Source organism: Sebastes fasciatus, chromosome 8 (assembly GCF_043250625.1).
Source record: "Sebastes fasciatus isolate fSebFas1 chromosome 8, fSebFas1.pri, whole genome shotgun sequence".
Taxonomy (NCBI): Eukaryota; Metazoa; Chordata; class Actinopteri; order Perciformes; family Sebastidae; genus Sebastes; species Sebastes fasciatus.
In genome coordinates, this window is record NC_133802.1 from 33,274,061 (window position 1) to 33,294,859 (window position 20,799).

The 20,799-nt window shown below is 41.0% G+C and overlaps 1 protein-coding gene across 11 annotated transcripts in view; it reads left to right on the forward strand.

Annotated features, from left to right (window-relative positions):
* The window catches only part of kazna (kazrin, periplakin interacting protein a), a 238,267-nt gene that overhangs the window by 15,863 nt on the left and 201,605 nt on the right, over positions 1–20,799 (forward strand). For 10 of the 11 annotated variants that reach the window (XR_012594806.1, XR_012594805.1, XM_074642575.1 and 7 more), the window contains exon 3: positions 13,097–13,254. Coding sequence is in view for 9 of the 11 variants with exons in the window: in XM_074642575.1 (XP_074498676.1) it covers positions 13,097–13,254 (158 nt within the window). In the remaining 2 variants the exon portion in view is untranslated. Of the gene's footprint in view, positions 1–5,498; positions 5,551–13,096; positions 13,255–20,799 lie in introns of those variants that run through there. The other variant, XM_074642566.1, reaches the window with a different exon arrangement.

A 20,799-nucleotide genomic window follows, 5' to 3' on the forward strand; every position in this document is an offset into this window, starting at 1 on the left:
AGAGGCGCTCACATTGTCAGATACTTCGACCGCCACTATGTCTGCACAGGTTCCAGCAACAGTATCCAACATTAACAGTCCACACTGAAACTCACTGCAATGTAGTGACTCATTTTCTGTTGGCCAACTAGTGTACAAACTGCGGGTACGTTCCAAATTGCATACTTTTTACTTTTAGTACATACTGCAGCTGCCTTTACAAAGTATGTACTGTTGCATGCAGTTTGCATCCAACTGGGACATACTACTTCATCATAACATTGTGCCTTGAACTTTAACCCTCTTGCTCATGTATACCCTGCGCAGAGAGGATGTGGGTCAGACTAGCTAGAAAAGAATGCTGGCTTGCATTCTGCAAAATGTGACTGGATGCAGTAGGACATCTATTATCTATAGGACTATGTATTGGTACTAGAGCGGTCAAAGGTAACGCGATAATAACGCGTTAACGCAAATTTGTTTTTGGCGAAGAAAAACTGGCATGGCCGTTTTCAAAGGGGTCCCTTGACCTCTGACCTCCAAATCAATGAATGTAAATGGGTTCTATGGGTACCCACGAGTCTCCCCTTTACAGACATGCCCACTTTATGATAATCACATGCATTTTCGGGCAAGTCATAGTCAAGTCAGCACACTGACACACTGACATCTGTTGTTGCCTGTTGGGCTGCAGTTTGCCATGTTATGATTTGAGCATATGTTTTTATGCTAAATGCAGTACCTGTGAGGGTTTCTGGACAATATTTGTAAGTGTTTTGTGTTTTTAATTGATTTCCAATAATAAATATATACATACATTTGCATAAAGCAGCATATTAGTCCACTCCCATGTTGATAAGAGTATTAAATACTTGACAAATCTCCCCTTAAGGTACATTTTGAACTCATGTGCTATGGACAATCATGCGATTAAACGCGATTACATTTCGGTACATACTAAATCTTTTTCTGGCACACTAAATAGTATGGTAGTATAGGTATTAACTGGAACGCACCAGTCAGCTCTCAGTGGTTCTGTGATTATCATATCCGCCAGCTGTTTTGTTTTACGTTTTTGAATTAACCAGACTATGATATGTACCTCAATTTCTGCTGTTTTTGTTTTACGTTAAGTGATATGGTACATGTTATGTGTTTTAACTGACCCTTACAAAGAGAGTAGCTATGGGTCTTTTTCATGGGAGAGATTTTGACTTGTTACATCAAGAAAAGGTTATGATATAGCAAATATCTGCCCCTTAAATGGATTTCTTGTCTAAATTTGACAGATTAGTGTTCTCTGAAATCGCCCTCCCTTGGTGGCAGATGTACTATAAATAAGGAAATAGTCTATAGTTCTGCTTCTGAAGTATTTGTTTTTTATTTTCTACTCTCGGGTGGTTACACATTTGAGGTAGACTGGCGCAGTTTTCCCAGAATACAAGGGTGAAGCCTGAAGGCACCGAGTGCACTGGGGAGTGTTATTGTACGTCAGATGTTCCCATCCCGCTGACAATAGAATTATGGGATTCAGATTAAAGTTTGCCAGTTTAACTCTATTTGAGTGATCGTGGGGATTCTTGCCATGTTTCAGGGACAAATAATTTCTTTTCTGGCTCTTCTGCAAGGCAACTGTAATCCTCACTAATCACTCAAAGTTGATTATGTTTGCAGTTGTGATTGTTCTGCAGCGTGTTTGTCTTCTCTGGTATTCAGAAGACACGTGTTTCCTTTCCTGTGTTGCTTTTTTTTTTTTTCTTCCGTTGGCTGAATTTATTTGCGGCGGCAGGTGGATGATGCGTCAGCACCAGCGTGTGATTTTTCTGCCAATCACGTCAATCCAAGTCTCTAATCCTTCACTTTGCTGCTTCTAAATCCTCACTTCAGGCGTCTGTGCTCTCCGATCTAGACAATCCATCTCCGCCAAGCTTTCCTCTGTGAGACGAGAGATCATTGATGAGTGATAAAAGCTTAGACTTTAATCCCAAACACATACAGGATTATAGGACAAGTGTTGCACATTTGAAGTGAAGCAATAGCGCCCGCTGTGACTTTGAGAACACTTTTAGATCACTTGTGGTAATAATCATCCAACCGCACTGGATAGTTGTCAAATGAACTTTGATAATAACCACTAACAGATCAGTCTAGAGCCACAATTAGCTTTCTCTTCTCGGACACATGCCATAACTTCCTCTCTCAGATGCTTTTGACGTGCCAAATATTTGAAACAATTCCAGCCAGTAAAACAAAGAGAGATATCTCCAAACGTTAATGCAGAGCACGGTGAATTAAACATCAGTCACAAATGAAAATTTAAATGCATGCGCTTGAAATATAAAATTCACCACGGTAGACAAATCGTAATGCAACCCAATGAATGATGAAATCTTGATGAAGGAAAGTGGCTGAAATGCTTCCGCCTCCCTGCTGTGCATTCAATAAGCATAACATACACGATTTTGGTAGTGCAGAAAATATCTCTTTTTTGCTCCTACAAATCCCCCCATACGATGAGAGAAAAGAACAGCATTATGTACGGAGAAATGATGCTCATCAAGCATTTATTAATACTCAATCAGGGCTAATTAAATAGTTTTGAATCATGTATCAGTTGTAGGTTATCGGACAGATAATAAATCAAATACTATATCACGTAAGGTGAGAGGAGTGTGTTTCATCCTCTGGATGTGTGAAGAGGCTTAAAATCTCACCTTCCACTGTAATTATCAGAGGCCTCGCTGCCTGAGGGAGTAATCTCACACTGGCTGAGGTGTTAGGATGGCTCAGCGCAGCGGGTTACAAAACCACACCGAGCTGTTAGACTGAGCTGACCCCAAAGATCTGTCAGGTCTGAACAGTTAGGTAGTCGGTGTTGACCCGACGGCAAAGAAGCCAAACTTAACATGTTAGAAACGTTGTTCCTCTAATGGAAATGTGAAAAGTGAAATATTATATTGAATTTAAAAGGACCTTAAAGAAATAGTTCAACATTTTGGGCCATTTTGTTTTCTTTCAGAGAGTGAGGTTGAGAGATCGATACCACTCTCATGTCGCTTTTTATTTTTCCAGTTTAAGTGTGCGCTATATTTAGAATATTTTCCGACGGGGAACTGAACTGAAAGTGGCTTTTAAGAGAACATGGATAAGTTTCACTGTCGGTTCCCTGTTGGAAAGGGCTGTCTGACGGGGAGATAAAGCGGTGAAAATATTCTAAACATATCTTACATATTGATTTTTTTTTAGTCGAGTCTTTCGTTTAGGTGGCTAAAATACGTTTTTTCTGCCGCCCCCATCCACACCTGTATGTTGCTTTGCTCCCGTGTCGGTACTCCTGTCTGTTTCTCCAAACTGGGGGTGTGCCGACCGTCATCTACTGTTGGTAATACACCTACTAAGGATGAGTACCTCATACAACCCCACTTCAAAACACCTGAACTATCCCTTTATTGCATATTAAAGGCCCTTTAATATGTAATAAATTGGGGGAGGTTCAGGGGTCCTCCCCCAAGAAAATTTGAAGGTGCAATTATTATTTCGATATAGAACGCCCAAAAAGCTTAAATACAAAACCTGCTATATTTGAATAATTATTTAATTATTTCTATGCATCACATCCTTCCTTGAACGTTCAATTCTTCTGGTAATGTTTGCCCTGTAAAATCATATTCTGTAAATCAAAAGAGCAGATTCAGAAAACTAATAAAATATTTTTTAATTAATTCACAAATTACTCACAAATGATTCATTATTGTTATATGCTGTGAGTACCACTAACAAACCTTCACTTCCATTGTAAATTAGAGACAGATATCTCAAAACCTGGACAAATAAAACCTAATAATCTCTCTGCATGGCCACAAGAGGAAAGTAAGAAAATAGGTGTTTTGGTCATTTGGGTGAACCAACATTTTAATGTTGCTTTCCTGCTCATCACTACATCATCTACGCTCTCCTTGATCATGTCTTGTAAGTAACTCTGCAAGAACCGTCAATATAATACAGCAATTTAATGAGTGTTTCCTGGAGTTGTTAGCGCTCTGCAGCCATTAAAATCTCTTTAAATGAGACGCAGGTCCACCGAAGTCGTTTCATTAAATGAAGGTTCCCTGATGAAACACAACATTCGAGTGTTTGATCTTAAACACTAAACCCTGACAGAGGACTGTCATTAGACATGAAATCCCTCTTGTTTATGTTTTGGCAGAAGCTTCCAGCCCCCACAGCCAAATCAGCAGGGATGACAGTGAAAGGAAATGGTCTTGTCAAGTGTGATTCATGCCCCCCCTCCCTCTCTCTCTCCTGGTGCCAGTAAGACTTCTCAAGTGTAGTTTGAGAAGCTGTGGTACGGCAGATATGTCTACTCGCATTACAGACTGCCATGCCACCTATTCACAGCATCCTTTTCACTGACCAACACCTTCGCCACTGAAAACACCACCCATGAATATTTAAATTCAAGAGTGGGACGAGAGGAAGAGAGTTGTTTTTTTTTGTTTTTTATCTAAAACCGTAGGAATATTAAGGCCAGTTTTTCCGAGTCCGACTCAAATTTCCTTTGCTTTCATTTGCCGTAATGTTTTCGCTAATGCACTCAGCGTGAGCCACATTAACTGTTCATCCGTGAGTTCAGAGAAAGTGCATAATCCTGTTAAAGAGAAATCATTTCACAGCGAGAGCAATTTTGTCTTTAAAATTCACACCGCGTCGCAGAGGAAGTGCCACTTCCAAAAAAAATAAATAAAAAATCCTGCCTCGTGGATGTGAGATGTTTGTGGAGTCTTCAGAAGTTCAACTTTGAACTTCACTTGGAGGTGTTTTTCCTGGGATCCACGTCTTAATCATCATAGTCGTGCAGATATAATAAACAGTCTGTTTTTACAGCAAACACAGGCGAAGATTCCTCATCCTCCAGATACTTGGCCTAGATCCAGACTTTGACAGTATCTACAAAGACAGTTTTTATAGTTCAGAGAAGCGCTGTGAACAGCTCACTCTCAGACCACCCAGCGTCTATGAAAAGACTCCACAAATGTTCTCAAGGCATATAAAAGCCAGACAGTTTTGAGTCGACATAACAGTAATCTCATCTAGACTTTGGCGGCAGGGGGTTGTATTGAATCCTTCCTGTTTGTGCAGAGCTTTGTGTTGGCTGCGACCAAAACCAAAATTGACCAAAGACAACAAAGCATTGAGACATGAGGCTTTTTCCTTTTAACTCAAGAGCCCTGAATTTGTTTATGAGCCCGACAGTGTTTATGAGACTACGTTATTAGAAGATGAAGTTTTAATGTACAAACAACATTAGTCCAATTATGTTGCAGCTGCTGTCCCTTTGTGCCCAGACATCAGATTTCGATTCTCTCTCTCTCTTGCTGGAATAGAGTACGAGCTCAAGCTGCTCTGTAATCCATTCAACAATTGAGGATGTTGTTACAACTGCAGCAGAAAAACGCCAAGAATGAGGGCAGAGAGAAGAAGAGCGCTTCAGTCATGTAAAGCTCAGCAGGAACAGAAGGGAAAAATCGAGGGGGATGCATTCTCTGCTGGAGGGAGAAATAGACAGATATGGTGAGCCAGCGTTGGATTTGTTCTATCACGGGCAAACACACAGATGCACATAAATACACCCACATATACACACACACACACAATCCATTTTAAGTGCACAGCTAACCACCTCCAGGAAACCACATCCCATTTGTGCTTCTCTCCCTTTATTTCGCCCATTACCGCGGTAACAGATACGATTAGTGGAGTTTAATGAGCTCTGCAGAGATGAGAGTTCTGCTCGCTGCTCGCTGCTTCACAGCTACACAACCTCTGGGGTTCAGCTCCCGCCGAACGAATGGTGTGTGTGTTCCTCACTTTGCACCGTCTCTCGCCTCTTTATCGTCAGCATGTAAATCTTGTGCTGGGACTTGTAGGTGGGAAACCTGTTAACGATGCTCACGTGACCTGTGATTTATTCACGAGTGTTGAGTTCTGTTCTGTGGCGGGGTTTTTTCTGTGTGCATTGAAAAATGCATGCAGGATAGGGCTGCAAATACTTCATTATTCAATCAGCTTAAACAATTAGTCCAAAAAATATAGGGATGCACCGATCTGACTTTTTCAGTCCTGATACCGATAGCGATACCGATACCTGGGCTTTGGGTATCGGTCGATACCGAGTACCGATCCGATGCCAGTGTTTAATTAATAAGCTGTGTGGAAGTGACTGGGATCATTCTTTTATGTGTAAGGCACCACGAGGCTTGACTTAAACATTGCTTTCTTAACTTTGTAAAACAAAATGTAATAAATACATAGATATAAATTTACTGAATTAATATTTATTATTAAATTGATAAATCGTACACCAGCAACTTGGTAAAAAAAATTACAATTCAAGTGTAAACCCTTTTAATGCAGCAACAAATTGTTCAAAACTTAAACAGGAAGTAAAAATGACAGTATATTATATATATATACATATATATAAATAAATAAATAAATATATACATATATATGTATATATATATACATATATACATATATATGTATATATATATATATATATATATATATATAAATAAATAAAGGGGAGGGGGATTGCTCACTACTGTAATGGGACATTTATGGGTTGCACCCTCGAGGGGTTCTTGCAGAGAATCGTAAAAATTCAGAAAGGGACTCTATATCTTAAAGGTTTGAAAGGACACCTTGAGTATATATTTAATTTTGTCTACCGTTAAAAAATACACAACATCTTTAACCCAGTGAGAAAATATTATTTTTGCATTTTTTGGTTTCTAAAGGCCTTTAGATTAAAAAAACAAAAGATCTTATTTATGAGAAAAGCAGCAAATGCTCACACTTGAGAAACTGGAACTAGGAGATATTTCACATTTTAGTTTGATATAAGACAGATAGACTAATTGATTAATCAATCATGATTTCAGTTCAATGCAGAGTGTGAGCATGTGTGTCTATGTGGGTCAGAGAATGAACTATAGTACATTCTTTACCAGGTGACAGTAACTTTTCTTCCAGGTGGTCAAGTCAAGGTTATAACAGCAGCTCGGAAATCACAAGATTGTTAGATCCTCATTCTGGAGGAGGAAAACCTGCACAGAAATCAGGAAAAAAAAAACCTCACTGGTCTGTTTTATTGCTAAAACATTTTGTACTTTTTCTTCATTCATTTTGATTCATGTACCACTCTGCAGATCAACAGTATTCATGCATATTGTATGCCGATGCCTATTGTGCATAGCTTTCAGTGAAGGTATTTTCATATCTCCCACCAGCTTCAACACTCAAAACCCTCCAGAGAACTTCTGCAAACACTTCAAACATCATCCCATCACGATCAGACGTCAGGTGTCGAGCAGTCAGAACATCATTTAGGGCGATATGATGAATGCTGAGAGTATCCTCATGAGACACAGCGAAGCATGAAAACATCACATTCCCTATCGGGTCATATTTTTCCACTCTGACTTAAACTTGATATTCATTTAAAGATTGTTCTCTTCATCTTTTATGACGTGAGGCCTGGGGGGATGTTTCCCACCACAGTGATTGGATCGATTTGCCTTCATTTCACAGTGTAATTCAATTAAACAACATCAGACTACTTCCGTTTACAGGCGTTAAAAAGATTAGCAATAGTCCAATACTGTGGTGTTTTATTGTTATCATTAGGGGGCAGTGTTGTATAGCACTACGACCATGCCAGATCATTTACTCTACTGCATTCCCCTCAACTGATATCTATTGCATAACATCTTCTGATGTTTAATCGCTCCACTTAGATCACCTCGGGTCAGTTTGAACTCATATTATTGACTCTGCATATTTGTTTCCTGCCTTAATTGCATCCACTCGTCAGCTGCAGCTTCAGAGTCATGGTGTTGACTGTAGTTCACCCATCTTGTCTCTTTATTTATCCTGACATATGCAGCGTTAGAATAACATTTTCTGCATGAATATAGGAACTTTTTAAATGTTTAAAACCCTCCACGAGCATATCTTCAACTGCTTCTGTTAAGTCTATAAGAGCCATTGCCTAAAACAGCTATTATTATGATGTTAATGATGCTATTTATGATCTCACACATACATATAATATAGACTTTTATGAGTGGTATCTTTACAGCCCTTATAGCCCATCTGTTCCATTTGCCAGATGTTTAAGATGTGCATCATTTTACACTGTGTTTAATTATGCACACAGTACACTAAACCACATGCCAGGCTTCCAGTTAAGCACCAGAGGAATTAGTTTCAGCAATATGAACACAAAAGGAGAAGCCTAGGACTATTTCCCTGGCTGGAATTTTTCCCCATTATGTGGCTGTTGGATATTTCGATGCCAACCCGTCTGGAAAATATGATTTTAGAAAAAGCAACAGGCCAAATGAAGCAACTCTTTTTATTAGATGACTCTACGGCAGAAAACGGCAGAGTGAGTTCTTTTTAAATTAAAACACTGTATGAAAAATCAAAAAGGGATCCATGCACTTTGTTTGATGAATAAAAAGTTTTATTTCACACTATAAAGTGCTACAGGAATGAGTCCGAAAACCCGGAAATTACCGTCTGGAAGTCCAGCCTGATGTTGCCTTACACATAAAAGAATGAGTCCCAGTCACTTCCACATATTGAGGCATACAGCTTATTAATTAAACACTGGTATCGGATCAGTACTCGTTATCGGTCGATACCCAAAGTAGAGGTATCGTTATCTGTGTTGGGACTGAAAAAGTCGGATCGGTGCATCCCTAATGTCAGCTTTTTACTCTCAAAACGTATAAATGTGTTTGCCACAGAGCTTATTTTCTGCAATAATCCAAAACCCAATGGAAAAAACTCCATTGGCTTTTTGTGGCGGGAACCAGGTCGATGCTGACTTCCTGGTTGGCCAACAGAAATACGTCATCCCTGGAGCGCTCTATAGGTTTGATAAAGTTTAAGTAGAAGTGTGGGGGGGAATATTTCTTCCTCCAAAAGGGGGAATGACAGAAAAAGTTTGAGAACCACTGGCATAGCAGCAAATGTAAGTCTGACATCAGAGACCCCAGAAATGGATTTTTGACTCATCACTCATATTTCTCAACATTTCTCCAAGATTTCATGTGCGCTGCGAACAATTCCCATGAAATAAGCCTCTTTTATCTCGACTTTAGCCCGACTGCTGCACCTTATCCTATTAGGTTGGCTGCATACATTCTTTCAAACATTTTTCATCGGCAGTGATCTTATTTCTCCCCGGCACCCAGAGCTCTCCCTCTTGAACAGATAAAGGCCTGACGGGGTGCCACTGTGGCCTCTCCTCCTCCTCCTCCTCCTCCTCCTGCTCCTCCTCCTCCTCCTCCTCCTCCTCCTCCTCACTTGTTGTGCTGTTCCTGCTCTATAGGAGGACATGCAAGGCACTTTGAGATTTGCCTGTGCTGGCGAGACAGAAAGACGAAAGGAGACAGGAGAAGTGCCAGGGCTGAGCCAGAATGACAATTCTATTTCCTTTGCATCCATCATAACCTAACTACTGCTTTCTCTCTCCTTCCGTATCTGCCTCTCTTTCACCAACTCTCAGATTTTGCTGAAGGCAAGCTGTAGGGGGAAATCTATTTCAGTTTGCAGATGAAGAAGTTGAGACACACGGAGCAAACAAACACCTTTTAAGAGAAGCATTGATTGTGTGCTGGTTAGTAGTTTGTCAATGTGAGATGATTTGTGATGCTTCCAAACCATTTGGTTGTTGCTTTAAAGGCTTAATGATCGCAGTATTGGCGAATGGACAATCAATATGTGATGTTGAATACACAGGATAAAGGTTACTGTGTGTGTGTGTGTGTGTGACCCATCATACTGCAGCAAAATATCTATATTGATTTCAGTGCGTAGTGTAGCTTTCATAATCAATGACTATATGAATTTACATTTTTATCATTGATGTTTACTCTACAGTGGCAATTTGTTGTCATACAACAATGAAGCCTTTTGATTTCCCATGCAGTAAATTAATAGATAACATGATCACACTGTAAGTTATATTTCAATTTATGACGTATACTCAGTAGCCACTTTATTAGGTACACCTGTAAGATCTAATGCAAACCAATACAACAGCTCAGCCATCAATTCTACCTTTTACAAAGATAATAATCCCCCCTAAAATTAATTATTGTGCAGCCACTTTATTAGAATACAGCAGCTCATTAATAATTATATAATAATGTTCACTTTTGATCGACACTGTCAGAGAGGTGTTTTTTAAACTACTATATGTGTATTATTGAGTCTGTAGTTTGCAGTGGTGGGGCGTCAATTAACAATTATTTTCTTTATTGATTTATATTCTGATTATTTTCTTTGATTTATTGTTCGGTTTATAAAGTGTGAGAATGCAGTGAAAAATGTCCAGCACATCTTCCCAAATATTCACATTTTAGAGGTGAATTTTTTGGCATTTTTACTTTAAAAAATGACTTAAGTAGTTGCTGGATGATAAGTCAATAATGTAAAAATTATCGAGGACATGTCCATATATTGCACGATAAGTCGATATAGTAATTATAGTTCTTCTTTTCTACAAATATCCAAGCCTAACTTTGATTTACCACAAAGAGTCTAACATGCTTATTATTATTTAATGTGCAGACGGCTGAACGAGCGCTTTAGAAAATGATCCAAAGCACACAACAGTGCTTCGACTTTGCACAACCAGAGCCACACTTACATTCTGAAATTATTTCACATACAAAGCTGTGCTGGCTCGCAAAACCAAAACCTATTCAGTGTTGTGTTCTCAGGATATGAACAAGAAAATGATCAACATTACACAGTGTTTTTTATTCACAAGTGGCTGCATGTTCATTATTTGATCAGCAGAGGGCACTAAGAGGAAGCAGCTGAAACCACATCTGCCAGAGTTCAACTGAAGGAGAGAAGAGGCTTCATACATAATGCTAATGTGTGTTGTTTCCACCTCAAGAAAAATATGCTGAAGAGAAAAATGTGGCCTTTAAATCAACCACAATTGGATGTAAAATAAAACAAACGTGTAAGAACACTCACCAGTTTACTGTAATCCATTATGTGTAAGACGGTGTTCAGAGAGGTGAACTGGCTGGAGAGTGTCTGTGAACTCAGGCGACAACCAGCCCACTCACGTATTCAAACATCTCACCGCCGCCAGGGGACACAGTCAGCCCCCTCGTTCCCTTCTTATCTCTGCTTGCCGACTTGTCAAATTTCCTACTCAAAGCTTGTTTGCTTGGAAATGTCAGCCACGGTGAAAGATTTTTTTTTTTGGTTATGTAACACATTAATCTATGCTCTCGCTCTTTTTTTTTTTTGTGCGTGGGCTTTTGTGTGTGAAAGAGGCTTTACATTTGCATCCCGAAAAGACCCTATCCAGATTCTTGGCCTAAAACCATCTATATGGATTTAGCAGGTTGGATTTCTTAATTTGGCAATGATATGTGCCCGTGCCTGATTCCAGCTGAACACAAAGATTTAATGGTTCAGAGTCGGTATCAGATGACCTCCGGACATAAAGCCAATCCTTGATCACTGCACCTCTGTCTCCCTTTATAACTGACGAAGCTGTAAGATGGAGGTTTTAGCAAAGTTTAAATGCTGTAAAGATGGATAATGAGACATTAGGGGTTAGTGTAGCAGCTCATGAAAAATACAAAAGATACTTATGCTAAAAAGGCACAAAAATATGGAAATTGCTTTTTCTCACACTCTTTCATTTATCCAACATTTCCACCATGTGGGTGGCCTCGGAAATAGTTGTGGTGACCTTTTAAAGACTAAGGAGGATTAATGGTAAATGGACGAGGGTTGAGGAAGTCTGTGTGTGTGTGTGTGTGTGTGAGAAGGAGGAAATACAGTTGGGCTGGCTATTTTTTAATGTGGAAGCGTAGCTGGAGAGGAAACCTGAAAGGAGAGGTTTGCCAGGGACACACAAGGGCAAGAAGTGGGAAACAAAAACAGGATGGCTCTCAGGCCGACATGGAACATTCTGGAGCAGAGAGGGCGTTGACGGAGAAAGTCAGTGACAGTGTGACAGTAGGAAACCGTGTTCTTCCACTGGGTTATCTCTGTTGTTCCTGCTCAGAAAGAGGCCGGCAATACATCCACAGAGGAAGAAGAAATATGTGTGTGCATGTGTGTAGTGGCGTTCTGGTGTTGAAAGCATTTTATGATGCACTTAAGCCTGCTTGCACTCTGATAGGGAGGACATTTAAAAAGATAGATTGTGTACTTTTTAATTGCAGGGTTTTTCCTGGATGGAGAATCACGAGGCGGCGGCCGTCACCGTCAAATTTTGTCCCGCCTACAGCTCTCGACTAAACTTTGACAGTTATCTTCATGGAAAACACGTTAATGGATTTCTGTCATTTGTAGCTGAAGTTCTGCATTCAAAATGTTACTTAAGTACAAAACTATTAGCATCAAAATATAGCTTATTTAAAGTACCAAAGTAAAAGTACTCATTATGCAAAATGTCCCATTTCATAATAATATATATTACGGTATATCATTTGATAATAATGATGGATGCATGAATGTGTTCATTACTTTAATGTTGCAGCTGGTAAAGGTGGAGCTATTTGTAAATACTTTATATACTTAATAATTATATACTACTAAATAATATACTATAGTTTATTAGCTGATTTATATTTTGTAGCAAGAATCTGAATCTGCAAAGTAGCTTGTAACTAATATTGTCAAATAAATGTATTGAAGTTAGAAGTACACTATTTCCCTCTGAGATGTAGGGGAGTAGAAGTGGACTGTAAAGTTACATAAAATAACAAGTAAAGTACAAGTACCTCAAACTATACTTAAGTACAATACTAGCCTAAATGTATTTAATCAAAGTGCACCGTATTGATGCATTTAACTTTAAAATGTTCCACCCCTAGAGGGCCGAGGTCCAGCCAAGTTGGTCTACATGGTACCGTCCTCCTCATTTTGAGCCAGGAAATAACCTGTAATTGTCTTTTGTTAAATTCACCGGGTTAATGACTGATATTTCAATCACTACGTTCGAATGAAAATAGAACAAATGCTCTGTAAGTTAACAGACTTTTATTTTTGTGTCTCGTTCTAGCGGTGCAGTCTCTGAACAGTCTGAATGACCAGATTGCGAGCTTCATGGTGACTGGACCGAAGCCCGTGGAGCCGGAGCAGCCTGTCTTTCCTCCTACTGACAAGGAGCCGCTGCAGAAGTCCATGACCCTGATGAGGCACCTCCTCGTGGATGCACAGGTACAAGAAACAGTTCATTCATTGGCTCACACAGAGGCAGGTGTGTCTAGAGAAAGAGAGACTCATCACTGAAGGATTAGTTGTTGGATAGAGGTTGGGGGATTCAGCTCCACAGGTCTCATAAGTCACCTGGAAGTTGAAGGCGTAGGCTGAAGTAACCTAGGCCTTGATCCTTTCAACTCCAAAAACAGAACTGCAGATGACCAAGTGATCTGATTGCATGAATACAGTACTGCAATCAGTACTAAAAACATTAGTCAATTGATTAAAGGGACTATTTGTAACTTTCAGAATGTCTTGTTAACAGCGACACCTGTGGCTGTTAAGTCAACGAAAGTCAGCGTCCTGTTGCTCGCGCTTGCTCGCTCTACATATACCTGAACGTGCATCACTCAACACAGTGAGGCGACACACGTCAGCTAAAACCACAATATCACTCTATATTTCAGCTGCTTGGCAGTAATGTTAGCTGACCAGACGAAGGTCTCTCCATGAATCAATGCTGATCCTAGTGTTGGCTTTTCCTGCTTCAGCCTCCCGACCGCGGCCAGAGGGAACAGGGGAGACACCGGCACCCGGTCAGAGACGATAACGTTTCTCGCTGCGGAGCCCCGTCACTTCACAAGACACGGGAAACCTCTGTTGGTCTGGAGGAGCTGCAGCAGTTATTTCTGCACAAACGTCCACTGTACATTCACTAGATATTCTCAGAGCTAAACTAACTCTTCTGCAGTGTGGAGTGAGCGCGCGTTCACGACGAGGTGGAGCGAGACAGCGAGAACACGCGCTGTGTCAGTGAAGGCAAGCAGGCAGAGGAGTCAGTGATTTTCAAATAGTATTTTTGCTTGGAATGCACATCCCTACAATTTATATAATTGATCAGTCTCTTGTCAGTTGCTTGTTCCAGCTTCTCAGATTTCTGTTAAAACTAGTAATGGGAAGACTTATGTTTAAAATATTTTCTGACATATTATAAACTAAATGATTAATTGCTTTTTATATTAAATCTAAAAATAATTGAGGGAATATCCATTTGAAAATAATCATTAGATGCTGACCAGTGCAGTGAAAACACGTGTAATACACCTTATCAATTGCTGTATAATGTGATCTGGGAGAACAAAGGTCAAAAAGGACGCTTGAATTTGTGAAATCACAACAGAGGAAGCCCTGGTTTGTGCCGATACCTGGCAGACTCGTGGTGTAGGAGTCGACTTCATGCTTCATTTTGCACCAGTGCAAATCATTTGTGAAGACACAGAATGCTATTTTCTGAGCGGCTCTGGCAAAGGGCCTCAGATGAAATGAAAATATTGACTTTGTGTAATGGGGGTGCAACAACAAGGTTACATTTCCTCCATCAGAGTCAATTGCCACTTAAATTCCCTCAGTGCAATGACAGATACACTGAACACAACATAATGTTAGAAAGTGTCTTGCCACCCCTTCTCTCTCTGACTTGAATCTTCCTGTAAGTGCTCTTATTCAGAGGTGACCCCGGCGTCTTTAAAATGAGTTTTCTGGGGCTTCAATCACCAAAGTAAGCAGCTATGAGAATTGACGTCTGCTAGCGTGGCACCTTCCGTTAATAAATGAATTTGCTGAACCACTATTGTTGCGTCAAATAGAGACGATGGGGACATGACATCATTGGCAGCCTCTCTCCTACGTCTATGTCTCGCTCGGTTTTCTCCTCTTGTCTCGCTAATGTTCTCGCTGATAATTTCACATAACCTTTGTGAGGGAAGAGGAGGAGATGAGAGGCTGGATTCCTGCGAGCTCCAATTAGGGGGAGGGGAGGATGCAGCCGGCTGAAGTGGCGGTGTCAAGAGTGTGATTGAGCTGTTTGCAATCTAATGCGCAGATGCTTGTTGTGTTAATTTGTTTCAGTGTCATTTGTATTCCCTCGTGCAAATACAAATTAATTTGTGTTGAAAAATGTACTGTATGAGCTGCGATGTACCAGATGTTGCTGAGTAGAAATGGTCAGGAACTCTAATCCACAACAAAGGTTGCAAGGCTTTAAGTGCTTGCTGGTAGGCCATTTTTATATGTTACCACACACAGATTCAAACAAAGTACCTACTTAACATTTCTGTCTCTTTGATTCTCTCCGTCCCTCGTATTTCTCTGTGAGGCTAAAAGGCACGGAGAGAGAGATAACTGGTCGCTCTGCGTACTCAGCCGGAGATGCTCTTGGAAAACGAGTAAAAAAAACAGGATAAACAGGAAGGCAATCCAGGCACTCCAAAATCTTAGTAACAATGAGGAAGGAAATATTAAAAGGCCTTTTATTGTGGTGGCTAAACCATTAAATTAAAGGTCTCCGTCAGGGAATAAAAAGGCTAAAAAGCATCTTTAATGCTTAAAGCTTAAGAAAATCCACCAGGACAGGAGACGGAGGGACGACTGAGTGACTGCTGACTGACATTGAACGCTCCTTTTATCACTTTATCTCTCATTCTCCCTCTAAAAGACAGGTAGTCATCTTTCTTTCAACAACACAGCCGTCCGTCTAGTTAATTTACTCACAGTCCAGCTACGTCTCATCCTGTCAGCGCTCTTTTGAACATTGCTCTTTTTTATGTTTTAGTCATAGCTCAAAGAAAATGTCATTAAGCAGGTGTCTATCAGCGAGGAGTGTTGTCCTTCTTCTGTTTCCTCAGAAAGAGGAGCTACATGCAGTGTAAAGTGGCTGATGTGTCAATATCAAGAACATAGAACGTTTCTGTATATTAGATTTGTCAGGTCCAACCGTTACTATGTAAAAGATGGTGATGACGGAACATAAATCATTCATAATATGAGATAGTTAAATATTACAGTAATTTGAGGGGTTTTCTGTGTTCATGGAAAACCTGGAAAAATGTCACAAAACGGGAAATGTGGTCTCCAGACATTTGGTAATTGGATAAATAACACGTATCCATGATATGTTTAAAGTTTATTCATACATTTTCATGGACATTTTCTCATCATCTTGTTTAATGCCAAATGACAAAAGATTCCCCAAGTGATAACCAACTACTTTGAGAAAACACACAAACTGTCAAATGAATGGTGCTCTATACTTTATCCAGAGCTCTCTGTGTGTGTTGTAATCAAAGCTTCTCTATGCTTTGTTGACATAGCTTGGCCGACCGCGTGTGCCTTTTAGTGCATGTGAGCGTGCGTCCACTGGCTAGCTCACGGCCGCCGCTCTGTACTGCTCTCATACGGCGGTTACAGCTGATAACGCCATCCTGACCGACGGCACTGTTGCAGAACTGTAGCACCCGCCCTCCGGTTCCCCCCTCAGGTTAATGGTACGTGTCCACAGCCTCCGTGCTTTCCACGCTCCCCGTTCATTGTCTATGTAAGCAGCCGCGCAATGCATTCTGGTAGCGTGGCGTCGCGATTCGAGGGACTAGGCGTCATGAAGCCCGCTCCTCATTTGCATAAAGTTGAGGACTCGTCTACTTTATGCAAATCACGGGCGTCCGACGCGACTCGCCGCTTCTCGAAACTCCCGAAAACTCTCTTTTAAAATAAACGTTGTTGATCTAAAATAAAGACAGATTCATCAACATGGATTATTTCTCGCCTCAAATGTTCTCTGAAACACATTTCAGTGAACTATTTACGTGAAATAAGAGAAGAAAGTTTCCAAACGAGTCTCCATACTGGTTCCGGTTTGAAAGCTGGGAGCAGCAGCCAACGGCGCGAAAGCGTTCGTCCAATCAGGAGCCGAGTGCCTTGTTTCTAGGGACAGCACACCAGGCGTCCAATGCTGGGAAGCGTCGTGTCCCCTCGCAATAAAAAACGCCCCTGTAGACACGTACCATAACACCGTTAGCTCTGTCAGCAGTGTTGCCGCTGTTTTCACTGTTAGCACCGTTAGCTACGAGCCACTGGCTCAGCCGTCGCCATGTTGAGAGCCTGCGGAGGCAATAGAAATGCTCCCAATCACACATTTAGCACTTTTTAAAATGATTTGTTTAATAACAAAATAAAACATTTGAATGTAGTCCCGCATATGAAGGTGAATAATAATTATTGTAGTTAAGGCTACAGAAAACAGAAAGTTGTTTTAAACAATTTAGATTATTGATTGTCAAATCTGGCTAAAATGATTATGAATTGTTTTGTTGTGTTTCTTACTGTGATCGAATGAAATTTGTTGCCACTTTATTTAGTTTTACTTCCAACTTGACAGTAATCTCACCCATCACACGGTTTGTTTCATAGAACCATCTGAGAAGCCGTCATTGGAAGTGTGATTGGATGAACCATCTGTCAATCAAACTAACGAAGGCGAAACTGACTGAGGGCGAAAACATCGTTTTTCTTTGCTCTTCTTTCAATTAAGAAATAGTCTAAAGTTCTGATATAACTGATGCTATTGCAGCATCTAACCTCTTCAGGAGCCAACATTGTTGTTTAGAACCAACAGTCGCCTCTCCGTGTCGTCTCACACACCGAGGCCACGCCCGTAGCTGCCAGTAGCTCCTCACCGGACACTGATCCGTCCGTGATCTGGCTTGTCGGACACAAACGCATTATTGAAGCCTGAAAAGATTGATTTTCGTGTGATATGTGATCCTGTGATTCTCAAGTGATCTTGTGATATTGCAAGAATCCAGCTGCTGTGCAAGGTTACCTTCACAGATCCCCTGCAGCTCTGCAGTGACGGAGGGGGGCGCACCACACCAGCTGAGAAACACGCTGACTTAAAGCTGCGGTGGCTGATCACACATCTCTGAGAAAAACTTCTCAAATCTTCCTTCACCTTTCTCAACTTTATCGTGACATATTATTAGAACATGGCAATTTGAACAAACCACTACTATTGTCCTGCATCAGACAGCTCACTGCGGAGCAGCTCCGTGTGGATCTTTCTTTTCCTCCAAGGGCCCATCTGGTGTGTATCCTGCAGTCAAGCTGGGAGGAGATTGGCTGCTGAGCTTTTGCCACCGACCCTCTCTCTAACTCCCCTTCCCGTGCCGTACCCGGCTGTGACTACATTAGCTGTGCTGTCAGTCATCAGTGGAGGGGGGCGGGGGGGGAGAAAGGGAGAGTTTGAGCACGGGGGGACATGGACGGAGATTGGAGGCCATTAAAGGTGACTTTGACAGTGACTGAGTGGAGACACTGATAAATAAGATCTCTCTGACCCCCTCCGACCTCCACTCGGCTCTAATCATCAGAGGAGAGCTGCAGACACGTCTGTCACTCTTACAGAAAAAGCAAAGCAGATTGTCTTTTCTTACTGGCACAAAGTTGCTCTAAATCTTAGAGCTAATAATAATGAATATAGAAACATATCGGATCAATATTTCATGTAATGAAATTTTCACAAAAAGGCAGTAATTGTGAGCCCTTTGTAATACGTATTGAGCGCAGAGCGAATCAATATTGCTGGCGTTGCCGGCTATTCTGAGTGGATCAATATTGTACGGCTGTAAAGTGTATAAACTTAGCTTCGCCGGTAGAATTACTTCTTTTTCTGAACTCAGTGACGTGAATACAGCGATTATTTAAATCTCTGAAAACATGTTAATTTGTATGAAGGCTGCACTAAGCAATATTTTACCCTTATATAGTTACCCTCAGCTTCATGTTGCATTTCAGTGTCTTTATGCTCATTGTTTTGGTTTGACGACTCGCAACTAAGGATGTTGTTGATGTTGATGTTGATGATGATGATGGCACCTGTGTTCGGTCGGACTCAAAGCTGTTGTTGGCACTTTACTGACGGTTTTCCCTCTTATCTAGATCCTTGCTTGTGTTGTACGAACTCTCAGATGTACAGTAGGTCGCTTTGGACAAAAGCGTCTGCTAAATGAAATTGTAGAATTGTAAAACTTTACTGTTTTGGTTCAGTCTCTCATCAACCTCGTTTCCGAAGCTTATGTGGCTCCATGTCTGCTGGATGTGTGAACTGTTTTATAACATGTTCATGCCATACATGCATATTATATCAACTTTTTGGATTGATAAAAAGCAGGGTTTGACATAACGATGGCCTTTCTTCAGTAAATATCAGTCTACAGTGAAAATATGGCAGGGAAGTTAATCGTTTGCTGGAAGTCCATTTCTTTTGTTTTGACTTTGTTTAGTTGAGTCAGTGAGGCTTTTACTGCTCAATTACCGCAACTTCATTATCGTCATTGCAGCACGCAGGTCTTGGTTGCTTAGTAACGGCAGGCACGACAGGAGCGCAACCTCCGAAGCACCTTGGATAAAAGGTGGCACGTCTGGTGTTTTCCACACGTTTTTAGATGTGTACGGGTCCTTATACTGTTTACATGACAGCGTATGCTAAGGTAGTAATGCCCCTATCTAGAGCTAGTGTAGACCGGATACCTCAGTCAGTTGTACCGTATTAAAAGCCTATCCTGTGTGAAAATTAATATTTCAACACAAAGGACTGACTTCCACATATATTAGCCAATAGTACTGGACCTGTGCCCGGGGTCATGGAAGAGCGCAGGCTGCCCGCGGTCTCAGAGGACCGGGGGGGGGGATGCTGAGTGTGTGATGGGTCTGGCTGGGTCAGTCTGTCCCTCTCCGACCGGGGCCTCAGCTGGCCCTCCAGAGCACGGTTCTTACCCATGCATAATACATCACCCCGGTCCCATCTGCCCTCTCAACCCTTCCTCTGACTCCACCAGGCCTGTCTAATAGGCCCGGCTCTGATGGGGGGGGCACAGCCAGATATGCTGCCATGTGCTACTATGGTGATGGCCTATTGTGGCCCAGCTCAATCCCACAGTGTGACAAATGAGAATGGAAATTGGGTAATTTGGTTCACAGAGAGTTTTGTCTTCATGTTAGAAATAGCCGGAGTGTTTCCTGGGTTTCACTCGGCTGTCAAAACATCCAGCAGTGTTTTCAAAATACTCAAATTAGCTCACCGGAGTTCACAGCTTCACTGGGTTGTTTGAATTAGAAATGTATTCTTTCATATCAAACGCAGGGAGCTTGAACTTGAGGTCACTTGTTCAGAAGTCTCTGTGATTATTACATTTTCAATTAGTTTATACCTATTTCTCTGTGCCTTTCCGCAAAGTTATAATTGCCTGATCTCGGTAAATGTTATTCACAGCGATGGTACTTATACAGACATGGTCAAACCCCTGTCATTGATGCTGCTGCGGTCAAGAGTATTTGCACTTAATGAAAAGCCCAGGGAGATCTCATTCACATTCCAGGAGGAATATGTACAATTATGTCTTTAACTCTTTATCTGCTACTTGCAATCTTTTTTTTTGGCCACACAAAAATGTAATTGTCGTTGCAAGATGGATGATATTACTCCTCTAGCTGGTGGGTTTGTATGTTGAGCAGATTGAAAATGACGGCTTATCTTGTAAGGAATAAATTGAAAACCATTTCACTACGGGAATACAGGTCTGAATGTTGCCTGCAGAGAAAAGAGCTCTCTGTCATAGTAGAACCAGTAAGGGCATGGAGATGTCATGAGTCAGTAGGAAATAATATTTTTTTTTTCTTTCTAAGAACTATAATTTACAGCACGGGCCTAGACAAACATTTTTGTAACTT